Genomic DNA, 20,316 nt, shown 5'->3' with positions numbered 1-20,316 from the left:
CATGTTCTCCCCATGTTCGTATGGCTTTCCTCCAGGTGCTCTGGTTTCCCCCACAAGTCCAAAGACATATGCTATACTGTAGGTCAATTGGGTAAGCCAAGTTGTCTGTAGTGTATGTGTGTGAATGAGTGTATGAATGTTTGTCAGTAATAGGTTGCAGCTGGAAGGGCATCCATTGCTCAAAACATATGCTGGATAAGTTGGCAGTTCATTCCGCTGTAGCGACCCCAAATTAATAAAGGGACTAAGCTGAAAAGAAAATGAATACATGTATGATTAAATAATATAGTTGACCATTTTGGTGAGAAACATTGTTGTCACATGTTATTTTAAGTTGTCCTTGTTAAAGTTTAAACCTTCATTTAGCTACTGAGGAACATTATTGAACTATATGTACTTACCATGTGGTTATGTTTAGAATCTGGGTTGCATGCAATTGTGCATAGTTGTAATTTATACAGTTTAGGGACACGTTCAAATAATTCTACTAAACCTTTTTTCATCAATCTGAAAGTTTAGGGTGTTGCTCATTCTGAAAACGTACTCTATATACATTTTTGGAGATCGCAAATTATGTAGCCAGAAGTACCTATGGCTGCATTTCGCCTTTAAAACGAACGCTATGGGGCAGTATGACGCCGTTCCTCTTCGCAATAGCAGCTGACTGCTTACTTCGGTATGGATGACTTTCCTGCTATTACCAGTGGCTCGCAGCATACGTTGGCAGAATTGAGATGCAGAGAGCAGTTGACTACAATGACAGGGTTTAGGTCAGGTGAAGAACGGTTCTAGAAAGCAGGTATGACAAAAGCAAAAAAAGCAAAAAATAAACTAGTCAATAACAGGGTGAGAATGTGAAAACATGGTAAAAATCAGAGGGGTTTTCTTTTTCTGGATTGTGATTTAAAACACTATTGGTTGGGTTTAGGGAGGGAGGTGGGTGGGTAGATTGGTTGGACAGTCAGTCAGTCCGTCAGATGACAGTGGCCTCTGGTGGATTAACGTGAGAACAGCAGGCAAGAATGAGAGAAGAGATTGAAATTTGAGATCTCACAAAGCATACACAGCGGCCTCGGATTCAGGAAAACAAAAACTGCTAAAAAATGTAACTCCTGGGATGTATTTGGCAATCTCTAGAAATGTATATAGGGCTACGTTTTCAGAATGAAGCAATTCAAGTTTTCCATTTTTAGCACTGGCAATTTTCCTGTTCAAAACAGACTCTCTTAAAGTTGAAGTATGCGATCTTGTCAAGTTGGTTTGTAAACATGTTTTCTGAACACTTTACATATTGGTCATGGGTTAAACTGTTACACTAACCTACATTTATTGAGCTTTGCTATATTTATAGCCCAGGACAGTATTACGAATTTACCTCCTGTTGAGTATATTGTGTTTTTGAGTTTCTCAAAACTGCAACTGTGTGTATTGAGACAGACTCTAACTCTGCTTTCAAAGCATGTCTCGAGTTGGCAAAACAAACAAACAAAATAACAATTCCAAGATGTTCAGGTTCAGGGGTCTCACTGCATTTGCTATAAGCATTCTCTGTCAACAGGTTTTGAACCAAAACCTGACATCTGCAACAAGCAGTCAAACAAAAACATCCCTTCTTGACAGAGTCATCACAGTTTACATCTCTACTAGATTAAGATGCACTGGCAAGTTTCAAACTCCAGCTCTACATTATATAAAATATAAATACTGTTGCCTTTGTTTGTCTTGTCTGCACATCTAAGCTCTTAAAATATATTTTTTTAAATAAAAAAAAAACACTTTCCCTATGAGTTCATGACCTAGTCAATCTATTCTTTAATATCATTGATTGGAGCAGTGCTGCATGAAGTCGTTCTCTTGTCTATTGTCTAGTCTGACCCTCCTTGTTAACCCATTATTAGTTTATTATGTTCACCTGTTTGTGTGGTAATTATTTCTGCTTATATCCTCCACATGTCTGCTGTCCTGAGCCAGCTCATCGTTGTTTGTAAACTTGTCCTGTCTGTCCAGCCCTGGGGTCCGTTCTTCGTACCTCGCTTAAATGATCTAAGATGATTTGACAGATCCTGGATCTTTTAATCTTGATAACTGATCTCTCGCTAATTTGGTTCTTCAAACAAGTTCGCGAATCAGATTAGAATGTCTGGATAAACTGATCTGAGATCGCTGCGTGTGTTGTGAAGGACAGATCTATCGATCCTCGAAATCATGATCAGCCATGTAGCGATTGGCTGACGGCACAGCAGCGTAATGACATCATCTGATTAATATTCAATTATCCATGTGAGCAAAATTACATCAAATTAGCAGAAACGGTTTGTTAAATATGACACGCAATATCCTTCCACATTTGTTGTGAGCTGCAGGCTTTACACTTTCTTGTGTCAAGAGTATTCATCATGTATTTCAGTGCATATCATTGTATTTAGTTCTACATTTAGAAAAGATTTTCTTTATTATAGTAGCCGTTTTTTAATCGGCGTAAAGAATAACTGGTTGTTTACAAAAGCATTTTGATATTGGTAAAGGCGTCTGCAACTTTTGTGAAGTCACTATTAACTAATTCAAATCACTATTAACTATCAAAACATGTTTATGACTGCATAAATGTATTATTGCTTTAAAATAAGTCACATATTCTGCATTTCTATCATACACAATTTGTACTAAGCGATCTAAAAAGTTCATATCAATAAGTTTTCTCTTTGCACCACAAGGTGACAGTCTTTGTACTTTCATTTCGATGGTACAGATTGCATAAGTTTTATTAATATGTATAACTTTATTTATTTTATTAATGACTATAACTTTATATATATATAGTTAAAAAATATGTACCATTTTCCCAAGTGTATAACCACTACTGTAAGAAAATATCAGAATTCAGAACATACTTTCAGTATTATCTTTGCTTGAACTGAGCCGATCTAATCCTGTTTATATGAATTGAACCTGCTCCCGATCAGGTTTGACCTAGCAGAACTGTTTCTATGACAACAACTCTCGGATCAGCTTTGAAGAACGAAACGATCCTGGATCGTGTCAAATCGTCAATATCCAAATCCAGCTAATTGAGTAATCCACGTACGAAGAACGGACCCCTGATCTCTGCCAGCCAGCCCAGTAAAGTTTGTTTGTATGTTTTGTTAATGTTTTCCCCCTCCGGGTATTTAATTGAATTTTTTTAATGAATCTCATAATTTCCCCTGCACTTGAGTCCTTGCTCCATTTCCCCAACCTCCGAATGTGACAAAAGTGGCATTGGACGGGGTTGAAGTAACCAAAACAAAGACAGCCATTCCAGCTTGCAACACACATTTTCAAAGCAGAATATCTGACTTTAGCATTGTTTTTTAGATAAACAAGAATGTTCACTTAGCATGATTCTTAAATATCTGCAAACATATGATGGTATTTTTATACTTTAGAAGAGTCAAAAACTCACTTACCATCCTGATCTCACGAGAAAACGTAAGAATTTTACGTTTTGGCAGTTTAGTGGCTAATTCAGTCGTAGTCGTAAGAAAATGTACGATTTTAAAAAGGAGGCGTGGCACCTAACCCCACCCCTAAACCCAACCGTCATTGGGGGATATGCAAATCGTACTAAAATGTACGAATTAGATCGTACGAATTTGTACGAATTAGCCACTAAATGAAAAAGTTACGAATTGCCGTGAGATTGTGTTGTACATACAGCACCTTCAAATTTCATACTTTAATCTCAATTTCCCAAAAAATGCATTATAACTTATGACTGGTTTTGTGGTCCAGGGTCTTATGCAGAAATGGTGTCACGAGTTTGCACAAAGACTTTAATTCACTATGAATGATAATACATCTAATTTGGAAGATCACAAGCATTGTGATTCAGTCTCACCTCATTAGCGGGTTTAGAAGAATATTTTTACACTTGCCTTTCTTTCCGTTCTCCACTTTTACTCTCTTTATAGCTGCACTGTACTTTGGTCATTTTTCGAGAGCCATTGTTGTCATGGTGACGCTTAATTAATAATGTGAACATAAATAATAGAGGAAAAATCATGCACCCTTCCTAAAATCAAACACATTGAAAGTGACAGGGGAAAACTTTCTTTGACATCGTGATTTCACAATAATCTTTACAAATGTGCAAATGCTGACAAGTGATCTGATCAATCAGAATGCCAGTATTATTTGCTTCCCACTCTTGCTATCTGCCATAAATTGTTATACAGTGGAGCTACAGTAGCATATTAAAATCTTAGGGCTTTTCCTAAGGGAACTGCAGCACAGACAGCAAAACAAACACAAAAAGTCAATTCACACAAACACAATTAGTAAAAAGTAGAGTAAAAAAGTGAAGTCTTTCTCTCATACTCGTATCAACACAAGCAAGAGGATGAAGTATTTTAAGATTCTTGATGTTGTTATCCAGGAATTCAAGTGAAGCTGTCGGCACCATTCATCATGTCTGCTATATGTCATGTAGATGGCTGCTTTTAATCAAGAAAGCACTCAACTGGAGATGTTTCGATACTACATTTCTTGTCCAATATTAATGGCCATGTATTAATTTGGATATCTGCTGTTATCTGTATCAAGCATGTGGTTTCTGAGTCTTGACTCAAAGAAAACACTGCAAAAAAAAAGGCTTTTCTTACTTAGATTTTTTGTCTTTTTTCTAGTCCTAATATCTAAAAATTCTTAAATCAAGAAGAAATTTCTAGACAAGCAAAAAACACTGTCTTGTTTTAAGAAATAAAATGCCAAAATTGAGTTTTTCCTTAAAAGAAGCACATTAATTTACCAATGGGTTAAGCTAAATAATCTAGTTTTTCCTTTAGACACAAGATTGTTTTGATTACCCCATTGGCGGGTTATTTAGCTTGTTTTAAGGAAAAACTGACTCAACTGTGGAATATTATTTCTTAAATCAAGACAATATGTTTTGCTTGTCCAGCAAATTTTTAGATATTTGGACTAGAAATAAGACAAAACCTAAGAAAAAAAAAGTATATATATATATATATATATATATATATATATATATATATATATATAATTATTGCTATTATTATTATTATTATTATTATTATTTCCTAAATGGTGTTTAACAGGGCAAGGAAAGTTTCACAGTATGTCTGATAATATTTTTTCTTTTGGAGAAAGCCTTATTTGTTTTTGTTTTTTTCCGGCTAGAATAAAAGCAGTTGCTAATTTTTTAAACACTATTTTAAGGACAAAATTATTAGCCCCTTTAAGCTATATATATTTTTTGACTGCCCACAGAACAAACCATCGTTATACAATAACTTGCCTAATTACCCTATCCAGGGGTGCGTTTCCAAACAAAGACGTAACTATACGTATCATAGTATGATGCATAGTTTGGTAAAAGAACGATATAATGATTTTCCCAAAACCCCTAGTTTCTATGGCGCAGATCCATTGTTTGAACCACATTAGTTTTAACGTCCCATAATGATGCTCTAAACAGGGTGGAGTTACAACTTTGGAGAAGAACCCCATCATTTATTTGTGCAAATGATATTGTTTTACACAAACACAGATTTGAAAAAAAAAAATCCAATATTAGTTTTGGTAAAAACATGAACTTGTTTTGCATATTAATAGAAATATATGTAAATGGCATATATAGGGCCTGTGTTTCCTTCACAAATATTGTTGAGAACATTACATATTCTTTTCTAAAACATAAAATCACTAACAAAAGCTAACTTGTATTCTAATATCATTTATAAATCATATAAATAATAAGGCTATTTATTAAGAAATTCAATTTATATATATATATATATATATATGGTCACCATAGTGCAGCAATTACAATCTGCAATTTTATCATCATCATCCAAAAATGAAAAAAAAAATTAATTAATAAATCCAGTTCAGTGCATTTTCTCACTCTCTTGGATTGGCAGTAAATAATCAGCCCTGATAGCCGTTTTTTAAACATCAGTCAATCAGTCGACGGTGCATAATAACTCCAAATGTGTCAATCACAATTTAAATCTCAGGAGTCATTCGTAAGCACATTATTTATGCAGTTCAGTTTAACCCTTTGACCGCTCTCTTTCTCTCTTTTTATTAGTTTATTTCATGTCAAGTCACTTTCACATCCTGAAGGAATCATGCAAATGCACATTGCAAGGCTTTCTATCTGCTTCTGTTTAAATTCAAAATGTCATTTTTCACTAAATTATTTATCATTTCTCGAGGGAGTGCATGACCTGACAGTGGAAGTGCCATGGCTGCTAGTAAAAACTTGTCGGACTCAGCAAGAGGGGAATATCTGGTGCTCTTGAAGCTGACCAATAAACACTGCATGCATACTTTTATAATAGCAGACACATTATTCACTATGAGCTAATGGCTAATTATCAGGCCAGACGCTTCATAAAGGATTAGTTCATCTAAAACTAAAAGTACTTTCTGTCATTAATTACTAACACTCCCATCATTCCAACCTTCAGAACACCCAATGAGATAGTTTATATCTAGAAAAGCAACTCAATTATGAAAATTGTGAAATTAAAGCAATAGTTCAGAGATCTGGTTCCTGCGGGTTGCACCCATATAAACACGCATGCGACAGCGGAGGCGTACTCTAAACACACACTGGAGAAAAATGTACTAGTGGATGACATGAACCTTTTTGAATGTTTGCTTTAATTTTGACATTGCTGAAGCGCACTTTAACAGTTGTAAAAAAGAAACATTTGGACTGTGGGGGAAACCAGAGCACCCGAAGGAAACTCACACGAATGCACGGAGAACATGCAAACTCCACACAGAAATGCCAACTGGCTGGGACTCAAAAGAGCGACCTTCTTGCTGTGAGGTGGCAGTCCTAATCACTGAGCAACAGTGTCACCTTCACGTTCACAAACCTATTTGAGTTTTTTTTTTTTTTGAACACAAAAGAAGATCTTTTGAAAAAATGCTGAAAACTATTGACCTCCATAGCTTTTGTTTTTCCTACTATGGAAGTCAATGGTTACAACATAAACACAAAGATTTGAAACCACTCCAAGATGAGTGCATCTTAAAGGGTCACGAAACACCAAAACACATTTTTTGAGCTGTTGACTGACATATATGTGTCCCATGATGCTAAAAACACTATTAGGACACATATATTTCACTAAACAGTGAAAATTGGTTGTTTTTGCGTTATTTCGAGCAAATTTGTACTTCCGGTTTTGAATGAAGTTTCACAAACTAATTTCGAGAGAAGCACGTGATATGATTGACTGCAGCTGGCCACTCATCTACACTCATTGGCTAGCCAATCGGATTGATCCAAACTCACTATAAGTAACCTAGCTAAGATCTACTCCCTTACCTTCGTTTTCCGAAGAAACCCCCAATCCACCCCTTCTCCTCCTTTTCTCTTTTGCCGAGGGGAGCTCTCGAGAACACCTGACCTCGTACTCCCCTCACATGCTTTATGGACCTGGCGGGAGCCCTGGGCTCAACTATCTCCGAGCTCAGGGTTCTCTCCTGGGACAGCATGCCAAACCTGCTAACTTGCTAACAAGTTGTCAAACAGTATCTAAGTGTGAACTCTTGAAATGAATTTTTGAAGCTGCGTCACTGCCATGAGATCTTGGTGTGTAAGTAAGACTTGATTCAAACCAATCAGCGCGCTCTATTGTGCAACTTCATAAATATACATTATTGTTATGGCCCGTTTCCACTGTCAAAAGGCGTACCGAACCAAACCGTACGGTACCACTTTTTCGGCACCCTTTCGAAAGGGTCCCAAACACAAGAAAGGGTACCAAAAGGGGGAGCTAGACGCGCAGCTGAACACTATTGGTTTACAGAGATATGTCATTCGCTTAGGCAACAAGCCAGAATGTAAGCAAAGGAACCGCCATGGTTGAAATACACAGCAAGAGATTACTTGCGCTTGCCGCGCATCTAAATCTGAAATAACAAACTTCTTTAGCTGATAATTATAACGGGCGCTTGATTATTGACAAGCTTTGGAAACCCGATCCTATGAGAAGCTGACAAACGCGAGAATGACTCATTCAGAAAGAAAAGGACAAACACATAGTGGAGCACTGAAAAAAGGGGAAGCAAAGAAGTAGGCCTACAGTAGGACTGTAGGCTATACTTTGTGTTGTTTTGAACCTAATTAAGAACGAAATGTATGATGTGTGTAGTTTTACTGTAGCTGGTAACATATCAGGGACTGTAAGGGTCTGTATGTGTTCATACATCTTCATTTATTTATTTATCTAATATAATTACAGACGTTACAATAGGCTATTTCGCACTGTCATTGATCTGCAGTTATAATCAACTCCTGTTCATAGAAAAGTTAGTAATAAACATTTATACACAAGTATTTATGTGTGTAAAGCATCTGTTTTGTGAGAAGTGCTTTTCATATGATATGTAAGCGACTTGTGCAGTTTATTGTAGACATTTTCTCGAGCGAGCATGACGTAGAGTAAACTTTTGTTATACACCACGCCCACCAAAAGGGTACCCTTGCTAGTGGAAACGCAAGCCTGATAAAGGTGACCCGTACCGACCCCAACCGTACCGTACTGTACCAATCAGTGGAAACGAGTCATTACACTGTTCAGACGGCAGAGAGACGCGAAGCATGACAGAAATGCGTGTCTAAGGAACATTGTTTACCCGAGAGCTTTTCTCATCTGGAAATGATGAGATCCGGATTTGCTGCTCGTCTGCTCTTAATAAAGACGCAGCTCTGGTTGCTGGTGATTGTCCTGTCTCTACAGATTTAGTAAGTGAGCGACCAGTGCTCTTTGTTTATTCAGATGGCAAAGTTAGCTCGTATCGAACTATTACACCGAGTGTAAAAATATTAGCACCATAATCAAACTTACCGTCGTGTAGGATTTTCACCACATTTTGTGACAGGAATAACACACACGAAAGAGCCAAACTGCAGTTAAAGTCCACCATTTAATAATTTGTCAAATAAATTGATTACTGATGTCCAAGTAAACACAGTCACTTTCTCCCCTGTGTGTGTGTGTGTGTGTGTGAGTGTGTGTGTGTGTGTTTTGACTCTGAAAATCAATGCGTGCCCAAATCGCCGCGTCAACACCTTCTCCACCAATCAGATTGCCACTTTTGTTCACGTGCACGAAGCTGCTGAAGTTACAGTAAACAGCACTTGGAGGCCTTGAAGCGCAAAACTGTCAATGTGAGCACACATTGAAGAAGATGCGGGAGCTGCTGCTTGAACCATTCATAACAACAAGTGTGTCAACTTTGTCCTCTTCTTCTGTGTTACAAGCGGGTGTCAGAAGCTTAAAGACGTGTAGCGCCATCTAACGTCAAGGAGTGATATTGCATACTCTTCAGCTCAACGCCAGCGAAAATCGCTTAGATTTGAATAAGGAAAAGCATCTTGAAAAACGCTGAGGATAAACGCAAATGAAAAGCGGTGTGTACGAGTCTTATAAGTGAACAAAATAGGGATGGGAAGATTAACCGATATGTATCGATACGCGGTCATGCGCGTGCACGATGCGAGTGCATCGGTTGAGCAGCAGAGGATGAATGAAATTTTGGAAGCAAATCGAGATGCATCGGTTTTTGCGAGATGCATCGATTTTTCCGAGATACAGCTTATATTTTTAATATAGAATGTATTTTTTATTTATTAGCAAGTGTTGTCAACCTGTTTTTGGCGCATAATTGAATCGACCTACATAAAGTAAGCCTTAGCAACGGATTTGCGGATGTGCACACACTACAACTCAGTGTATCAGGTGTGCGGATGAAGCTAGTGGAGCGCCCTCAGAAAGCGCGAGAAGCAAAACAAACATTTTATTCCTCACTGAGTTTTAAATCTAAAGTATGGCAACATTATGGATTTAAGGATGGACGACATGACAGGACAGATGCAATTTGCAAAATGTGCCGCGCATCTGTAAAATACGCGGGCAGTACGACTAATCTGATATCTCACTTGAAGCGGCGCCACGGTGTTGTTGTGAAAGCATCTTCCAGTGTTTCTGCATCCCCGGCTTTCGCACTGCTCCAACCAGCTCCAAAAGTGGTGAGAAAAGCATTGCAAGTTTTTTTTTTCCATGCGCAACAGTTCTGCTCGCTCTACGCCAATAACGGATGCTATTGCATTGCTCATCTGCAAAGATATTCAGCCTAGTGTCACGGAGAACGAAGGTTTTAAACACCTCCTCCTGTTAATTTTTATTTAATTATAATAATAATAATATTAATAATAATAATGATAAAAATAATTGGGTGTCACGGTGGCACAGTGGGTAGTTTGACCACCTCACAGCAAGAAGATTGCTGGTTTTTTATATTTTTATTAGCCTGTTGTTTACAGTGACAGTGATGTTTCAAAGCAGCATAACACTGCTAGTTCACCACCTTAAGTTTTGAATATTCAGTGGCAAAATATATCTTTGTAAAACTTGTTTTCATAGTTGAAAAGTTAAATCACAATTCTTGTTGTGCAATGCTAAATTTATTTATGTTGAAAGAGTGCAAATATATATATATATATTTTAATATATATTGCACTAATACATTCTGTTTATCTTGAAAATACTTAAATAATATGTGCTATATGTTCTAAAATGGCCCTCTACTGTAAACTGACACTCTGGCTCTGAGAGAAAAGCCAGTTTGTAAAAAAAGTCTTGGTTTTGCTTGGTTAATAAATAATCAAACTCATTCAATGGCACAGCATCCTCTTTCACATAATCTCATAAACTTGATCTAATTAGTTAGTGCTGAAATATCGCATCGTATCGTGATATGGGTGTGAATCGTATCGTGTTGCATCGCAATATGTCACAAATGTATCGCTAATATATCGGATCGTATTCTTTGTATCGAGATGCGTATCGGATCGGCATTATAGCTTAGATGCCCAACCCTAGAACAAAAGTACACAGTTATCCAGCTTGATTAAACGCCAGGCCAAATCGAGTGTGGAAAATGTCTTGATGTCTGATAAACGAGACTAATGTTATGCGCACGTGTGTATCTGTGTAATAGCGACTGTTCATGAATGTGCTTAATGGATTTGTGAGGATAATCTGCGTGTTTGTGAACCGTGCACTGTGAAAACGTGGGTGTATGGATGGCCATGAATAATACATTAGACCTTAGAGGAAAAGTCAATAGCTGTAACATGGCCAACAGCTAATAGCTTTGTATTGATCTGGTGAAATTGCTGACTGGGACCCTTGAACACTTGTTCCTCTCTATTCATTTAGCACCTCTGATGGCACTGATGTGAAACCTCACACCCTTAAGCACAGAACTGTGTGAAGGACACACTCACTGTCACCACGGGAACAACAAGACCTTCTGTGCGCCATCAAGTCGAGAATTAGCCACCGGCGGGCCACATAGGACCTGATAGGACCACAGATGGTGGTCAGATAATTTAGATAATATGACCAACTAAATATATCAGTCAGGATCGGAAATGAAACACTCACAGCTAGCTCTAAAGAGGAAAACGTTTTGCATGCATGATGTTGTTGTTGTTGATGATGATGATGATGATAATGATGATGTCATCAAAGCCTCTCAGATTGCAACTCAGAATTGCATTCGTAGTTTATAGTTCATAGTTTACTGAGGTAAAATAAGTGTAATCTAGAGGCGTTTGTCTTATATATAGACCACTTCTCATACCAAATGATCAACGAAGTTATTATTTGTTGTTCCTAAAACTTGGATAGGCAACAAGACTTTTGTCAGATGGTCTACACCCCTATATACAGTTGAAGTCAGAATTGTAAGCGCCTGTCACAGATAGGCTGTGACTGACTTTTATGTAGGCAAGCTAGTAAGCATGCACTAACTCACACAAACCATTTCCACTATACACACAATTTAGATGCCAGCTGAAAAAACAAACAAACAAACATGAAATGTACTGTGTGTGTGGATACCTGACTGTTTTGTGTGATTTAGAAATGCTCCATTTCTGAAAAATCATTTTTGCTGTTTGTTTATTTATTTTATTCAGCTTAACATTTCATTATTTGGTTTAACATTTAAAATGAATCACACCAGACTTTGTTGCAATCATAATAGTTTATTTTTCATGGTTAAAACTAACAAACTAATAATATTGTCCTACTTACTGTACATTCTGGGTCACCTCCAAACAGCCAAACCTGTATGCAGGAAAGGCAGCCATTTTAAGGTTTCCATTTCCCCAATGATTAGGGTTCTACCATGTTAGATGATGTCATAGGGGGATAAATCAAGGAAACCATTGATTTTGATATAACATATTAATCAGACACTTTTTAGGTAATTCTGAGATGCATATGTTGCATGTTACTACCATATGTGTTGTCTCATAAAATATTTTTGATTTGCTTTAGAAGTTGTATATGTTTTCATGTGGTATGTTCTAACAAAATGGGTGGAGCCAAACTCTATAAAATGGCTCCTGCATGACAGCTATTTTTAGTCAGTCAGTCAAAAAGAGCAAACTTCAGTATTTTACATTGGCAGGTTTATTAGGAAACAAATCTAGAGAGGTATATAATGATATAATTAAATTTATTAAAGAAACCCAGTTAGAGGAAAGAATATAGAGATAATATCAGAAGAATTGTTAGTCCACCCCATCCCCCATCTTTATTAATATTTTATTTTTATTATAATTTTTTTTTCTTCTCTCCCCCTCTCCTCACTATTTCCTCCCCCTTTCTTTCCCTTCTTGTAATTTATACACTTCAGAAATTATTCAACTAGTTCCATACTCCATTCCAGTTGGTGGCGGTAATGCACCTATAAGTCTGGTTGCCAACCGCCAGTAAAACCCAAAGAAGAAGAAGAAGAAGCTTTTTTTAGGAAAACAAAGTAGTAATCTGCTCAGATTCATCTTCAGCCTTAGTTAGTATAGCAAACTCAAAATCAGATAGAGAGGATTTAATAACAGAAATCTATTTATCTTTATATCGATTAAAGGAAATAGGAGTAGTCGTTTATTTCTGCTGGGTTCCATCACGTATTGGGGTATCTGGTAATGAAGTTGCTGACAAATTAGCAAAGGAAGCACTAAATAAGCAAGAGGTGGAGGTAAATGTACCTCTGGGGAAAAGAGAGGCAAAATCAATTTTAAAGGAAAAACTAATAAATAAATGGCAAATTAGATGGGATAATAGTAATACTGGAAAATGGCACTATAGTATTATACAGTCAGTAGGGACAACACTAAATCAAGGATGAAATAGGAAGGAAGAGGTGTGGTCTTCACTTGCAACACTTGCGTTGATGGGTTTACATGAGGATGGGAAATGTGATGTATGTGGTGTAACTGAAAATGTGGATCATGCACTATTTATATGTAGCAAGTATAATAAACATTGCGATATGTTATTCAGTCAGTGTGGGGAAGATAAAACAATATATAAAATTATTCTAGGAAAAGGTATAATAGATTGGCAAGTATATAGAGCGTTTATTAGGTATATAGAGTATTCGGGTTTAGGTTATAGATTATAGTCTAATATTTATGGATGAGAGTATTCTCAATCATTGTCATAAAGGCCCTTTATGTTAGAGGAGCTGAACACGCAGCGCTGACATGAGTATGTGGTCTAGATGCAAAGATTGGAGAATATGAAACATCCAAGGTTTTTTTTTTTTTTTTTTGTCCCTTTCCCTCCCTCCTCGTTTCTTTCTGTTGCCCTTTCTAATATTCAGACCCACCATCGGAGTAAGATTCGGTACAGTAGGTGGCGATAATGCTTTTAATGAGTTAGTCGCCATAAAACAGAAAGAAGAAGAAGAAGAAGAAGAAGCTATTTTAGGAAGTTTTTTTTTTTTCCTGTGCGGATAGTTGTGTGTTTGGGCCTAACTGTTGGCATAGCCAGTACACACCTTGATTCTGTAAATTTTGTATATATATTTTTGCTGGGATAAACACTTTGGACTGAATTTATTCCTCGTCACTGGTTTTGTACATCTGCACCCCGGGACATCCTAACAGCGACCCTTTGCATTTTTTTCTTTTTAAATATTTGCCAAATGATGTTTAACAGAGCAAGGAAATTTTCACAGTATGTCTGATAATATTTTTTCTTCTTTCTTTATTATTTCGGCTAGAATAAAAGCAGTTTTAAATTTTTTTAACACCATTTTAAGGACAAAATTATTATTATCATTATACAATAACTTGCCTAATTACCCTAACCTGCCTAGTTAACCTAATTAATCTAGTTAAGCCTTTAAATGTCACTTTAAGCTGTATAGAAGTATCTTGAAAAATATCTAGTCAAATATTATTTACTGTCATCATGGCAAAGATAAAATAAATCAGTTATTAGAAATGAGTTAATAAAACTATTATGTATAGAAATGTGCTGAAAAAAATCTCTCCGTTAAACAGAAATTGGCAGAAAAAATAAACAGGGGGGCTAATAATTCTGACTTCAACTGTATATGTAAATCCATGGTAAATGTGAATGGTTTTTAAGCAAAAGGTCACATGATTCAGAAGATTCAGGGCTGTGGCATGGAAATGTCTTTAACAGAAATGCTCTGTGGCATTCACCATGGTTCACTGGCAGCACTGGGCTAGAACATTACATAAGTGAGCCCTAAGGTTATCACAGTGCTGGCTGAGAGAGGAAAGAAATCACAGATTTGAGCATGATGTGCAGGAGGAACACAATGTGTGTTGAGGACTGTCTCCTTGTGATACTGCCAACTGACATCAGCTGTCACAGACATTGAGCTGATGTGAAAAATGTGATTCTTAGTTTAATATCAGCATGTAGACAAGTGACAAACATATTTCCTAGCTATTTTTATTGTTATCTTTAAGGTGCTTCCACACAATTGACAGACTTTTTCAATACTTATCTTAAACTTCACTTATTTTATATATTTATTTAGGTAACATTTATTTTTAAGATGACATTATATAGTTGAAGTCAGAATTATTATTATTCTTTTTTTAAATATTTCCCAAATGATGTTTGACAGAGCAAGGACATTTTCACAGTATGCCTGATAATACGCAGTGGCGCAGTAGGTAGTGCTGTCGCCTCAAAGCAAGAAGGTCGCTGGGAATGGGTCAGTTCGTGTTTCTGTGTGGAGTTTGCATGTTCTCCCTGCTTTTGTGTGGGTTTCCTCCGGGTGCTCCAGTTTCCCCCACAGTCCAAAGACATGAGGTACAGGTGAATTGGGTAGGCTAAATTGTCCGTAGTGTATGTGTGAATGAAAGTGTATGGATGTTTCCCAGAGATCGGTTGCAGCTGGAAGGGCATCCCCTGCATAAAACATATGCTGAATAAGTTGGCGGTTCATTCCACAGTGGCGACCCCAGATTAATAAAGGGACTAAGCCGAAAATGAAAATGAAATGAATTAAAATTAAAAATAAATCATCAATACTTATTAATAAAAAATAATAATAACAATAATAATAATAATATTAATAGGGGAGACGTGGTGGCACAGTAGGTAGTGCTGTGGCCTCACAGCAAGAAGGTCGCTGGTTCGAGTCTCAGCTGGGTCAGTTGACGTTTCTGTGTGGAGTTTGCATGTTCTCCCTGTGTTTGCATGGGTTTCCTCCGGGTGCTCCGGTTTCCCCCACAGTCCAAAGACATGCGGTACAGGTAAATTGGCTAATTAGGCTAAATTTTCCGTAGTGTATGAGTGTGAATGAGAGTGTATGGGTAAGAAAATCAATGAATAAATGAATGAGTAATATTAGTAATAATAATTTTATTATTATTATTTTTCTTAATAATTCTAATATTATTTTTAAAATAATTCTTAGCCTACTGTGAATTACAACCATAAATGATTTATATAATTCCTATATGAGATTAGAGTGTTAGCTAAGTTATCAACTGATAACCACTGATAAACCATTTAATCGAAAGATAACATTCAAATCGGCTGGGTTAGCCAAAAAAAGACAAACAAAGAAAAATAAAGAGTACATGAGGACAAAAAGTTTATGTTGTGAAATCCTCTAAAGTCTAAACAATATAAAGTGTAATTGCCCAGCAAATGTTAATACCCGCCTCCATCTTATTACCCACCTAATCACAAACACCTTCAGTGAATAAACATGAGTTGTTCTGAGGTCGACTCGGATTTTTTAGTGTGAAATATAGCAGTGGTGTGTCTGTATATGGCCTGTGGAGTTTAAGAGTGAAGGAAGATGAACTTACAGGGAATGAGCTTGTAAAACTTACACTCACGGCACCACGGGGTCACATCTCACCTTTACTTCTCACCCACAGCGTGGTTTCACCACACACTGGAATCAGAGTGGAGTAATGTCGTTAAAATGTTGTGAGGCGAGAGAAAACTACAGTATTACCACTGGTATCTCTTAACACTTTCAGCCCTGCAAGTTTAGTTGATTGCTTTGTTTGAAACATGATTATAAAATAACCCTGTGTACTAAAAGTAGTCACTGAAAATGTTTCTGCTAGCATTACTATTTCTAAACATATAGGGAGATTACTCAGGTGGACACTTAAAAACTACATAGTAGGTCTGTAGGAAAAAAAGTTACATTTATAACACATACAGTAGTTAGCATGTTGCTAGCATGTTAATACATTTCTGTATTGAAGCATCTTTAAGATTTTTAAAATCCTTGCCATCTAGCATGTTGCTAGCATGTTTTAACAGAGTTAACATGCTAGCTTTAATTATAATGTTGATTTTTTTAGTATGTTTAGCATTGCAATATAGTCTAGTATTGACTTCACATTAGCTCTGCTAGAAACTGGACGGTTGAGTTAAACAGCAGATTTACAAACGTAACCATAAATTTAATCAAGTAAACTTGACAAATTGCATCCAAAGCCATCGATACTGATTCAATATGATAATCAACTTTAATGGAGGAAGTTGATAATTGTCTCCTGTTTTGGGAAATAGACTCATTTAGCTCGCCTGCTAATTGTAGTTAGTCAGCATTAGCTGATGTTAGCCTGGTTAGCTAGCTTTTTACTAGTTTTGCGTCTTCAGTGCTAAACTCGCCTAACTAAACATTAGCATTACATATACTGATTGTTTTTTTAACCTATGTTTAGCATTGTACTGTAGTAACCTGTTGCATGTTATATTAGCATGGTTAATAAATTGCTAGCATGAACTCTTGTGTTTTAAAATGTACGTTTAGCCTACCACGTTTTTTAAATGTTTAGGAATTTGTTTTCCAGTTTGTGTACGTATTCACCATGCTTTTGTGTTTGAAATATTGCAAATAGCATATTTATACTGACATTTTTAAAAAAGAAAAGAGAATGCACTAAATTAAGCAGATTAAGCACTCAATGCTAATGCTAACGTTATGGTTAATGTTTTTTATTAGTATTGCATATAGCATTGTACCATAGTGTGTTACTGGCATGTTTCTAGCATGGTTAACATATTGCTAGCATGAACTAACATGTTTTATCAAGGAACATAAATGTTTAGCAATTTGCTAGCATGTCATATAGATGTGTCCCAGTTTGTGTTCTTATTCAATATTATGTTCTGTTTTTAAGTATAAATTTTGCACATCATATATTTATACTGGCGTTTTCAAGAAGAAAAGATTAAGCACTTAGGCTATTTCCAAATGGAAGTGTGAAATATGGATGCTAATATGCACTCTAATGGAGGTTTGATCAGGTTGCTGAGCGATAAAGGACTTTCTTTCAAACAGTTCATGTTGCTAGCATGAAGAAACAGCTAAAATCAAACCAGGCTCATTCTGGAACAGTAGCCCTGCGGACGTTTCTGGAGACCGTTAAAAAATACGTCCCGGTATGTATTTGTGCAGATTTTGTTTTCGCAAACCCGCGCCCATGCTGTTCTCGCGTAAAAAGCTGCCAGAGGCCGCTGTCGAGCGACCGTCTGTCCGACTGACTAAATGATTGACTGAACGATTGACTGGGCGACCTGCCAATCGGCCGACCCAGCCACCCTCCTCCTCCTCCTTCTTCTCTAAACCCAAGTGACGATTTACGAAAGCCGTCCAGAAAAAGAAAAACCCTCTTCCGATTTTGACCGTGTTTTTGGATTTCATTCTGGCACCGTTACGAACTCGTTCGCTTTATTTTTTGGATTCTGTTTTTTTTTTCGGCTCCTCCTCCTCCTGGCCTCCGCTCTGCCGACGTAACACGACTAGCTAACCGAACAAACTGGTTGCGGCAGGAAAGCCCTCCACATAGAGGAGGTGAGCCGTCAGCCCAGCCGGCGAGCGTGAAGAGGAGCAGCGTCACACCGCCATGTAGCATTCGCTTGAAAAAATGAAATGCAGCCATACGTACCTCCGGCCACATAAATCCACAGGGCTACGTTTTTTTAAGAATGAGCCTGGGTTGGCTAAAATTGTAGTTTGATATGTTGGGTTTTTCAAGCCAACAAAAATTTTTCTTGGTTTGAAATATAATTTCATGATTAACCTTTTAACATTCATGGTCTTTTACACTGGACGCAATACTTTTCAATGAAAAAATTTGGAGAGTGATACAGAATTACTCCCTTTCACAAAAGTGCAAAACATTTTTAGCCAGTGGTTTTAAAAATCATGGTTTAAAAACTTATTTTGTATGTCAGTGATTATATTACGAAGCATTGCCATTTCTATTAACATATAATTAATCCATTGTGTTCTGCAGGTTAATGACAGACTGGACCGGTCTTGCTGTGGTTTCAGAGCAGATCCATCCGATCTGTGTATTGAAAACCTGCTGCATGTCAAATGTGGAAACCCAAAGGACTTAAATCTGGTGCACATTCTGGTAATTGAAATATTGTTTACATTTGTCAAATGATAAACTGTTATTATTATTTTTGGTTCAGTATTGATTTTATTCAATAGACACAATATTGCCTTTTTCTTTTTTGAAGAAAGAAGAGAACACAATTATCACAGCTCGAAGATTCTGTTTTGAATTGTTTTCAGCCCAGGCTCATTCTGCCGTTGTCGACTAACTGACTGACTGACCAATTAACTGACCCAGCCTCTCCTTTACTAAACCCAACCAATAGTCTTTTTAAAAGCACAAATTGACAGTTTTAAAAAGCAATCCAGAAAAAGAAAAGCACTCGCCTGATTTTACCCACGTTTTCAGATTTTTCCACATTCTATTTACCATAACTTCTATTTACAAGTTATTTACTTGTTTATTTTATTTTTTTGACTTTGATTTTGTTTTACCTGCTTTCTGGAAACGTTCTTAAGCCTGCCAATGTACATGGCGAGCTAACTGGACAAAATGGTAACAGCGGGAAAGCCTGGCTACATAATTCATGATCTCCTGAAATGTATATAGGGCTAAGTTTTCAGAATGAGCCTATTCTGATTGTTTTGTAAATTTTGTTTCATTATTTTTATGGATTCATTAATATGCATCAAGTGCAAGATAATATCTTTAGAATAACAAATATGAAAAAAAAACACATACCAGTGCTACAAAGGGATAAAATTAGGCACACATGTTTAGCTCGAAATTATTGTGCATTGTCTTATTATCTTTTGGCAGAAGCCAGTGTCATTTCAGGTCCAAAATAAACTGCTTATTGAATAAAAGTAACTTCGTAACACTTTACAAAAAGGTTCATTGGTTAATGCATTTACTTACATGAACTAATCATGAACAACATATGTACAGAATTTATTTATCATAATTGAACATTTACTAATGCAGTATTAACATTCAAGTCCGTGCTTGTTAACATTAGTTAATGCACCGTGAGTTAACATGAACTAACAATGAACAACTGTATTTTCATTAACTAACATTAACTAACATGAACAAATACAGTAGTAAATGTATTGTTCATTGTTTGTTCATGTTAGAAAATGCATTAATTAACATTAACTAATGAACATTGTAAAGTGTGACCAGTAACTTTAAGTCAGAATTTGCAAGGAGTATTTACAGTAAATACCAAACAACAGCTATAATTTATTTTGATTTTACTTTTAAAAATAATAAAACTAAATCATTTTAAAAATGTTTCAACCTTGATTTTGGCAGGAGTCCTTAAGAAAATAATACAACAATATCATCAAAAAAAACTAACCATTTTTTGTGTGCAAGTGCCATTAGACTATAGTCAGGATTCCACTTGACATTGAAGAGAAAAAACTTGCATAAATGATGACACCATGGCTTCAGTGAAACTTGAAACACTTGCCTTTTTCCATCAAGTTGTATTGACTGACCTCCTGACAAGGTCCTGCAGCTGGCAAGTATTCGTTTTCTACCAGGAGAGTGTAGAAGTTTTTTTGTTGTTTCTTTCATTCTGCTTTCCAATATCAGAAATAATAACTTTCCAACAGCTCTCG

The 20,316-nt window shown here is 36.5% G+C and overlaps 1 protein-coding gene and 1 long non-coding RNA gene across 6 annotated transcripts in view; one reads left to right on the top strand and one right to left on the bottom strand.

Moving 5' to 3' along the window:
• The window catches only part of LOC147840126 (uncharacterized), a 402,217-nt gene that overhangs the window by 286,546 nt on the left and 95,355 nt on the right, over positions 1–20,316 (bottom strand). Inside the window, exon 3 of one of the 2 annotated variants that reach the window (XR_015511032.1) lies at positions 15,023–15,068. The exons of the other annotated variant lie outside the window; for it this stretch is intronic. This is a non-coding gene — a long non-coding RNA (uncharacterized LOC147840126). The remainder of the gene's footprint in view (positions 1–15,022; positions 15,069–20,316) is intronic. 2 annotated transcript variants of the gene reach the window in all.
• The window catches only part of gask1a (golgi associated kinase 1A), a 60,078-nt gene that overhangs the window by 34,012 nt on the left and 5,750 nt on the right, over positions 1–20,316 (top strand). For 2 of the 4 annotated variants that reach the window (XM_087286615.1, XM_087286616.1), the window contains exon 3: positions 18,641–18,763. The exons of the other annotated variants lie outside the window; for them this stretch is intronic. In XM_087286615.1, coding sequence (XP_087142741.1) covers positions 18,641–18,763 — 123 coding nt within the window. The remainder of the gene's footprint in view (positions 1–18,640; positions 18,764–20,316) is intronic. 4 annotated transcript variants of the gene reach the window in all.

This window comes from Danio rerio, chromosome 16, assembly GCF_052040795.2.
Source record: "Danio rerio strain M-AB ecotype USA chromosome 16, GRCz13ab, whole genome shotgun sequence".
In the NCBI taxonomy this organism is placed as follows: Eukaryota; Metazoa; Chordata; class Actinopteri; order Cypriniformes; family Danionidae; genus Danio; species Danio rerio.
This window is presented reverse-complemented; position numbering and strand designations above follow the sequence as displayed.